A 7,903-nucleotide genomic window follows, 5' to 3' on the forward strand; every position below is an offset into this window, starting at 1 on the left:
ATTTAACGATGAATAAAGAATTCTAATTTGATGCAGAGATACCATTTTACCAGTTTGATGGCAACTTGAGATGAGATTCTCCAAGTGCATAAAATGGTTAGAAGTAAAAGACGCAACCGCATCAGGATTTCTTGTAGGAATAGTGTGCAGCCGCACAACTTCCAGACGGCCAGTGTGTACTTCCAGTTGCAGTCTGAGTCCCAGTCTTCAGTTCCAGTTGCAGTCTCAGTCTCTGTTGGTGCGTGTTCGGATTCGGGTTGGAAGAGACTCTGCCCCGTGCCGTTCCCTGTCTGGCTGGTGGGCAAAGGAAACTGAGGTGTTACTGGAACTAGTTTAGATGTGTCGACTCCGGGATCAGCGGTAGTTGTCATCATTGCGTTTGGCGTCGCGTGTGTCCGGCCCGGTCCGGCCCAATAAGTTGGCCAAAAGCGAACCAGTGAAGGAAAACGCGCTAAGAATTGACATTTCGGCTGGCGGCGCTGTCGCTGTCGCAGACGCTGTTGCTGCTTCTGCTGCTGCTGTCGTTTGGCAGCAAAGTTGTTAACCAAACCACAGAGACAACTGTTGGCTCAGAAGCGATCGGACCTTACTACCCAGCAGACGGTCCTGCCTGTCTAACGCACGAGACCAAGACCGAATCCGAGATCGAGAACTTCGTCTTCGTCTTTACCGTCGTAGTCGCAGCCGTGGTCAGGTGAATGCCATCGGGGCAACGTGCCTGGCATTCGAAAAGAAATTCCGAGTCGCGATTCGTTGTTGCGGTTCTATATACGATATATCAGACAAGTTATATATGGTATCCTCAGTTCAAAACGAAAACAAATTGGGAAGATAACAGCAACAGAAACAGCAGCAAAAAACAACAACGAAAATGTTTGCATTTTTGCGGATTTTATTACTTTGTGTGCATTTGCTGCATTTTAAAATAATCTCGGGAGTGGATCTGGATCTGCAAGAGGCATTTGGCGGTGCAGGAGCAGCAGCAGGGGCACCTGCGGTGTGGCAGAATGTTGAAATCAAGGCGGCGCCCCAGGCAGGAGCTGCCTTAGTCAATGCCACAGTGGAGCAGCAACTTGGAGTGTCTGTGGAAGGTGAGCAGATTCCTCCAATTAATGTGTGCAAAAAAAATGTGTTGCATTAAAAAGTTTTTGAATTGGATTTGTAGTATAATCAAAAGAATTAAGACACGAACTTGGGCCAGGTTTTAGGGCAAAAGTTGGGAGTCAAAGCCCAAAATTAGAGGGACAAGTGAAAGCTATTCGATTTATTCTCCCTAACAAATAAACTGCATGGCATTCCATTTTCCCATGAGCTATCCAGAATGGGAACCATCTTTCTATATACACCCCAACAATATATCGCAATGTACGTCACCCAGCAAGTTCAACGACATCGGGGGAAGTCTTTTCAGATAGATAAGCAAATTTCATGCCTGGCACGCACCGAGCATTACTTGTGTGACCTTCAGAAATCTATAAATGGGCGGCGGTATATGGCAACCATAGAGATAATGCGAAATTTGTCCGCCGAGTGTGCATATCGTTGTTGTTTGCCTTTACAACATCGTCGCTCTGTCAATCTCAGTCAGGTATCTCAGCCCTTTGTGCCAGTTACAGAAAGATATTCTAGTGGTCCTCTGATCTGATCTGTGTGGGCAGTCGTGGACTTTCAGTTGAGATCAACTTCCACTTCCACGCTTGTCGTGGCCTGTCGTCTGTCGTCTGTCGCCTGTCAATGTCTCCTCCGTGTCTATTCTCTCATTTATTTATGGCCAACAATTAGACAATTAGACTCTTTTGTGGGTTCTTTTGCGTGTTCAGGCGTGTTCTGCGATAATGTTACTTTATTTTCGGGGCGACGACATAAGCCTATTAATTTGGGATGGTTTGGGGATTGGCCTATAAAAACAAATGCCATATAGAAGCTCATAAGCTGACACCTTCCACCGATTTATCAGGCAATATTCATTAAAAATTATTTTCGTTGGTTTTTTTGGTTTTGGCCAATTTGCTGAACGGCTGTTAACAGCAATGGACTGCAATCGGAATCCGAATCGCGATAAATATCATTTATATGGCTCTTGGTCATATAAAATTTAAGAGTCGCCATAAAGTAGACCTCCAGTTGAATATTGCAGTACGGCTCCTGTCGCTGAATTCAGGTTTGCATGCTGCACACGCCCCCCGATACAGAGGCGGGGCAACCTGTAACGGTCTGACAGACCTTGAACTTGCCGCTGCCCCTGGATGTTGTTTAATCTTGGAGAGTATCTTGAGCATCAAGTGCTTGGCTCTGGAAACTTGTTGGTGGGCAAAAGTAGAAGAAGGCCCAATGAAAAATATTATAGAATAAATATCAATATTGCCTCTTGGGTTCTGTGAAAGCCTTTCACAGGCAGAACGCATTGATCAATCAAGTCAAATTCGTTCCTCTGATTTGAGTTGACAGCTTGTCATAACAATTTAAAAGCCATCAATGAAATGTCTCATAAACAATGGACATTGAAACACGCAAATGTAAGCCACTATTTGGGACAAGTGAGTAATTTTTGTGTTTCTGGCTTTCTAGAGGCTTAAAAATTCCAAGTCAAGTGAGTCACGCACACAAGTGAACTAACATTTTTGCTCTGGGTGTATGAGTGTGTAATATGTAAATAAATCGTGCAGAAAATACAATTTAATTATTGATGCGGGGCACGGCCTGAACGTATTCTTCATTACGATGGGTGTCGGGGGAAGGCAGACACCACGTGCAGATCGTCACCCTACCCCCCCAAAACATAACAAATTTTATGCTCGATTTAATATCAATTAAGTTTACACCTCGACGATGGCTTATGCCATCAAGAAGCTCGTTTCAATTAATCTACACAAAAGCTAACAGCTCGTAAACGGCAATGTATCTCCAAAGATAAACTATCCAAATGGCTTATTTAGGCAAATTTCATACACCAGCTACGGTTGGGTATCTATTCTATCCCATGGTATATGGGCCAAAACGAAGGCTGAGAAGAAATGTGTAATAAATAAGGGGAAATAGCAAATTCATGCTAAATAGCAGCAACAAAAGGCCGCAGATCGCAGCAGACAAAGCCATAGACCAATTTTAAGAAGCTGCCAATGGACCTGACAAACATATGACAATTGACAGTAGAAAGTTGCCGCAGTGGGGGGCACACCCGTGGGCCGTCTCTCGAAAGAAATGGCACAGCAATTGTCATTCAGTTTGACTCAACTGACTCAAAACGAGCTTAAGTTTATTGTCAATATTCTGGGAAGCAACAAAAACGACAACGAAAAATGTCAAAATATTGAGTAATCACTGTCGGAGCGTGGACCCGAAACCTAAACCCGAAACACGAAATCCAAAATCTGAAACGAAACGAAACGTGAACGAATGCTGCTGGGTAAATATTGGTTTGTCTTTTCTACCCATTTTTCTGTTACTTAGGTGCTTTGTCAATAGCAGCCCAAGAGATTGGCTAAAAAAAGAAGAAATGGGCCTGGGGAGGGAGTAGAGTTCGAGTGGAAGCCACAGTTTTTGGCTAGGCAATTGCGTATGAAGCTTAGATCTTACGAGAGGAGAGAGGCCAACGAACTCTGAAGTGCTTTGAAGTGAGGCTTCAAGTGAGGCATGGATGAGGTCATGGATCCCATCGATGGCATTTCCTTTTGCCCTATAACCATTCTGAATTCTTGCAGATCCCTCGTCACCCAGCCTGGATCGGAGACAGCGTCAACTCTTCTTCGATCCGACGCTCTTTCTCCTGCAGGGCGGCATGGGCGGACTTGGCGGCCTGGGCGCCATTGGTGGCTCTGGTGGATGGGAGGGTTCCAAGTGCCTTACGACTCAGGGTCAGCCCGGTGCTTGTGTTCGCATCAGCAACTGCCGACAGTACTATCGGGTGGCCAGACAGCTGACGTTCATATCGCTGCGGCAGTGGCCACAGCAACCCCAGCAAAACCTCGGCTTGGGCGGAAACCTCTGCAACTTCTTTGATCAGCTGGGACGCATCAACAACGGCATCTGCTGCACGGACATGGATGCCAACACATTCGGAGTGTTTCCCTTGCCTTCCCCAACGACAACAGAGAAACCTTCACCGGTTGCCGATGAGGAAGATAAAGCGGATGAGCCCGAGGAGCAGCCTGTCAATGTAGATCAGCCGGCTGACGCACCTCATCCAGAGGATCCCATTGATAATGTAAACAGTGTGGAGGACACGCCGGACTTTCAGGATGTAAACACAATCGAGGCAAATGCCCCAGAGCCCGAACCCGAACCCGAACGGGAGGCGGAACCAGAAGTAGAGACGATACCAGTGGCCGCCACACCTGTCTACCCATACCAGTGGCCATTTGGCTCATTTGCAGGAGGCCCAGTGGCTCAGTGGCCACCACCACTGCCCACACATCCACCTACAACTGGCGGCTGGCCGCCACCGCTGCCCACGCATCCTCCCAACCATCATTATCCGACGCATCCCGCGACAGCCGGAGTGCCCAGACCCACTACAGTGCCCAGCACCAAGCGTACGACTCCAAGACCCGCCGCCAGGCCTACCACCACCAAGCGTCCCACCTATCCAAGCTATCCGGTGACCTCGACGACCACGCGACGTCCAGTGAGCGGCTCCAGTGCCGAGGGCTTGCCGCTGCAGTGTGGCAACAAGAATCCGGTATCGCCGGATCAGGAACGCATTGTGGGCGGAAGCAATGCCAGTCCGCACGAGTTCCCCTGGATAACGGTGCTCTTCAAGTCGGGCAAACAGTTCTGTGGTGGCAGTCTGATAACCAACAATCACATCCTCACAGCAGCCCATTGTGTGGCACGGTAAGGCAACGGTCTGCAACTCCTGCTCGAATGTCTCTTCTAATGTCCCTCCCTTGCAGCATGACCTCGTGGGATGTGGCGGCATTGACCGCCCACCTGGGTGACTATAATATTCGAACGGACTTTGAGGTGCAGCATGTGTCTCGCCGAATCAAACGACTCGTGCGGCACAAGGGTTTCGAGTTTAGCACACTGGTAACTGGATACTCTTACTGGTATAAGTTCTATATGAATCGTTTGTTATTTGTGACTCCTTCTAGCACAATGATGTGGCCATTCTAACGCTCAGTGAGCCTGTGCCCTTCACACACGAGATTCAACCAATTTGCCTGCCCACGACGCCGTCGCAGCAGTCGCGCTCGTACAGCGGCCAGGTGGCCACGGTTGCCGGTTGGGGCAGTCTGCGGGAGAATGGTCCACAGCCCTCGATACTGCAGAAGGTGGACATACCCATTTGGGCGAATGCCGAGTGTGCTCGCAAGTACGGACGTGCAGCGCCAGGTGGCATCATCGAGTCGATGATTTGTGCTGGCCAGGCCGCCAAGGATTCCTGCAGCGTGAGTTTCTACTGAAAACCATTTACCTGTCTCTATTTAATTGCTTGTTTATATGATAGGGCGACTCTGGTGGTCCCATGATAATCAACGATGGCGGACGCTACACTCAGGTGGGCATCGTTTCGTGGGGCATTGGCTGTGGCAAGGGTCAATATCCGGGCGTCTATACGCGTGTCACGTCGCTGCTGCCCTGGATCTACAAGAATATCAAATAAATCTAGTATTTCGATTAGTCTAAGACGTGATATGTAATAAATCGACAAAAAACTTTCAACGAATTTACCAACAGCCTAAAAGTATGCAAACTTTTCATGGATATTCGTAATCATCTTAGTCAGGGTTGTTCCAATTTTCTGTCTATACAGCTCGGGTCAAAGTAGGTTTAAAATTGTCAAATAATCAGCATAAGATCCAGTCAAAATGACTTCACTACGAGAGCTGGTCCCAGCTGATCTGTTCAAGTTCAACTCGATTGTCTTTGATCCTTTTGTGGAGGGCTACCACATGAACTTTTATTTGCGGAAGATGATCCAAAATCCAAAGCTGTGCCAGGTGGCAGTTGCGCCCGATGATCGTCTCATTGGTTTGCTGGTGTCCACCCGCGGTGTGAGCAAAAACAAAATTGGCGAAGAGTTTCGTCCAACTTATGGACACATTTCCTTGTTGGCTGTGGCCGCCGACTATCGTCGCCTGGGCCTGGCAACGTGCTTGATGGGACAGTTTACGGAGACCGTAGAGCGCTATGCGGACTGGTATGTGGACCTCTACGTGCGCCCCAGCAATCTCACGGCCATGCAGCTCTACGAGTCCCTGGGGTTTGTCAAGTTTCGTTGGTTGTCCTATTTCTATGAGAATGAACATGGCTACGAATTGCGAATGCCCTTGTGCCGCGATGTGGAGCGGAAGTCACTGAAAGGCATTACAAAGTACAGATTCTATTGGCTCTACCAGTTGCCGTATGCGCTATTCAAGGAGTTTCTGAAGGGACTGAAGGTTCTTTTTTTCTGGTAACACAAATAAAACATTAACAGAGACCCAAAAGACCATTCCCATTAAGAGTTCATTGCACTCGTCGAGCGAGTAAACCAAAAGTTCGAGCAAATTGTTCGATGGAAGAATATAAAACATAAAAATATATGTCAGAAGCGGGGCATATGGAGACGAGTTTTTTTGTTTATATGACAACAAAAATTGAATTTCAAAATTCTGTGCGTTTTAAGTTGCGCAAACCGGGCCAAATGAAAAGTGAAAATGGAAAATCATTGCGCGTGTTTTAGCCATCAGGGAAAAACCATACACTATACACACAATTTCTTTCTTATTTGTTTGCGTTGAAACATTTTTCTGATAATAGAAAAGACAGCAGCACGATCTGCAATTGGATTCTGTTTGGCATCGAAAGGGAAGATGAGGAGAAAAAGTATCTGCTAGTACGAGTCTACGTATCAGTACTTATGTTTGTATCTTCTGCGGTTTGCCTTTGTGCGTCAACGGAAATTCGTCTGGCCGGCAAGTATTCACCGCAATTGAGTTTTTCTTTAATTAGCTGTACACACAAATATGAGCTCAAATGTATGCCGAATAGTATAGAGAGGATCACTGATCATCCTCATCATCCTCCGATAGGCACTGGGGCACCGTGTAGGTGACAGCCACCGACCTACGTAGCACATCGCTAGCCAAAGGCTTTCTCATATCGTAGGCATTCTCCGGCAACGGCTTATCGTAGCAGTAGTAATCCAGCACGGTTCTGCGAAGGACGTAGCCCAAGGAGCTGTACAGAGCATGCGCTGCCCGGTTGCTTTGGCGAAGGAAGAGGTCCACGTACAGGGCTCCCTTGTCATCTAGAGCCCGGTCGATGTGTGCCATCAGGAGTGTGGCCACGCCTATGCGGCGATAGGCATCGGATACAGTCAATGCGCACACATGCCCATGCCACTCGTTATGTTTACTCTTGAAATGCTTGCCAAAGATGTACCCCATTGGCCGAGCCTCTGGCCCAGGCGCCACAGCGATCTGCGACAGTTCTGGCCACTTCAGGAGATGTGTCAAGAACAACTTCAAACTGTACACTTCGGTCTGGGCATCAAAGACGAGAGAATTGAACTTGAACAGATCCTCCAAATGCATCTCCCGCACGCTAGTCATAATGTCTGCTTATCGGCTGTTAATTTGGTGAAATTTGTACAAAAAAATTTGATGTTGATTGACGCAAAATTGAACTAACAATTGATTTCGATTGTGTGGCCATGAAAGCGATTCAAGAGACTTTTCCTACTGTCAAGTGTTTTGCCACTACCCCTGCCACGGTTCATTGTCAGGGTTGTGGGATGCTCAATGACCGCATCCACCATAGAGACGGATAGTCGACAGCCTCCAGAGGAAGCTAAAGCACGCAAGAAGCGCCGAAAATCATTTGACGCTCCTCTAATGAGGTTAATGTTCGAGGCAATCGTTGACTCAGCGCCCTGTGCGCTTTTCAAAGATCTATTTATACGACTTAATGGCGCATT

At 47.5% G+C, this 7,903-nt stretch overlaps 3 protein-coding genes across 3 annotated transcripts; 2 read left to right on the plus strand and 1 right to left on the minus strand.

The window, feature by feature from the left end:
* The first annotated feature begins 281 nt into the window (after positions 1-281).
* LOC117587989 (transmembrane protease serine 9) lies at positions 282-5,668 on the plus strand. The gene is made up of 5 exons (XM_034279002.1): positions 282-1,091; positions 3,702-4,833; positions 4,893-5,028; positions 5,094-5,390; positions 5,450-5,668. The coding sequence occupies exons 1-5, from the start codon at positions 872-874 to the stop codon at positions 5,603-5,605; spliced, it is 1,941 nt and encodes a 646-aa protein (XP_034134893.1). The 5' UTR covers positions 282-871; the 3' UTR covers positions 5,606-5,668.
* Positions 5,669-5,783: 115 nt separating this feature from the next.
* On the plus strand, positions 5,784-6,425 carry LOC117587995 (N-alpha-acetyltransferase 20). Its single transcript, XM_034279009.1, has one exon. The coding sequence runs from the start codon at positions 5,811-5,813 to the stop codon at positions 6,399-6,401; it is 591 nt and encodes a 196-aa protein (XP_034134900.1). The 5' UTR covers positions 5,784-5,810; the 3' UTR covers positions 6,402-6,425.
* A 479-nt stretch (positions 6,426-6,904) lies between these two features.
* Positions 6,905-7,586, minus strand: LOC117587996 (N-alpha-acetyltransferase 20). The gene has a single exon (XM_034279010.1). It carries the CDS (start codon positions 7,536-7,538, stop codon positions 6,987-6,989), a length of 552 nt encoding a protein of 183 aa, XP_034134901.1. The 5' UTR covers positions 7,539-7,586; the 3' UTR covers positions 6,905-6,986.
* Positions 7,587-7,903: the final 317 nt, after the last annotated feature.

The sequence above is a fragment of the Drosophila guanche genome, unplaced genomic scaffold (genome assembly GCF_900245975.1).
Source record: "Drosophila guanche unplaced genomic scaffold, DGUA_6, whole genome shotgun sequence".
Taxonomy (NCBI): Eukaryota; Metazoa; Arthropoda; class Insecta; order Diptera; family Drosophilidae; genus Drosophila; species Drosophila guanche.

Coding starts and splice junctions, on each gene's coding strand:
- LOC117587989 (XM_034279002.1), top strand. CDS start 872: ATGTTTGCATTTTTGCGGATTTTATTACTTTGTGTGCATTTGCTGCAT. Junction 4,834..4,892: donor GCAGCCCATTGTGTGGCACG/GTAAGGCAACGG, acceptor CCTCCCTTGCAG/CATGACCTCGTGGGATGTGG. Junction 5,029..5,093: donor GTTTCGAGTTTAGCACACTG/GTAACTGGATAC, acceptor GACTCCTTCTAG/CACAATGATGTGGCCATTCT.
- LOC117587995 (XM_034279009.1), top strand. CDS start 5,811: ATGACTTCACTACGAGAGCTGGTCCCAGCTGATCTGTTCAAGTTCAAC.
- LOC117587996 (XM_034279010.1), bottom strand. CDS start 7,538: ATGACTAGCGTGCGGGAGATGCATTTGGAGGATCTGTTCAAGTTCAAT.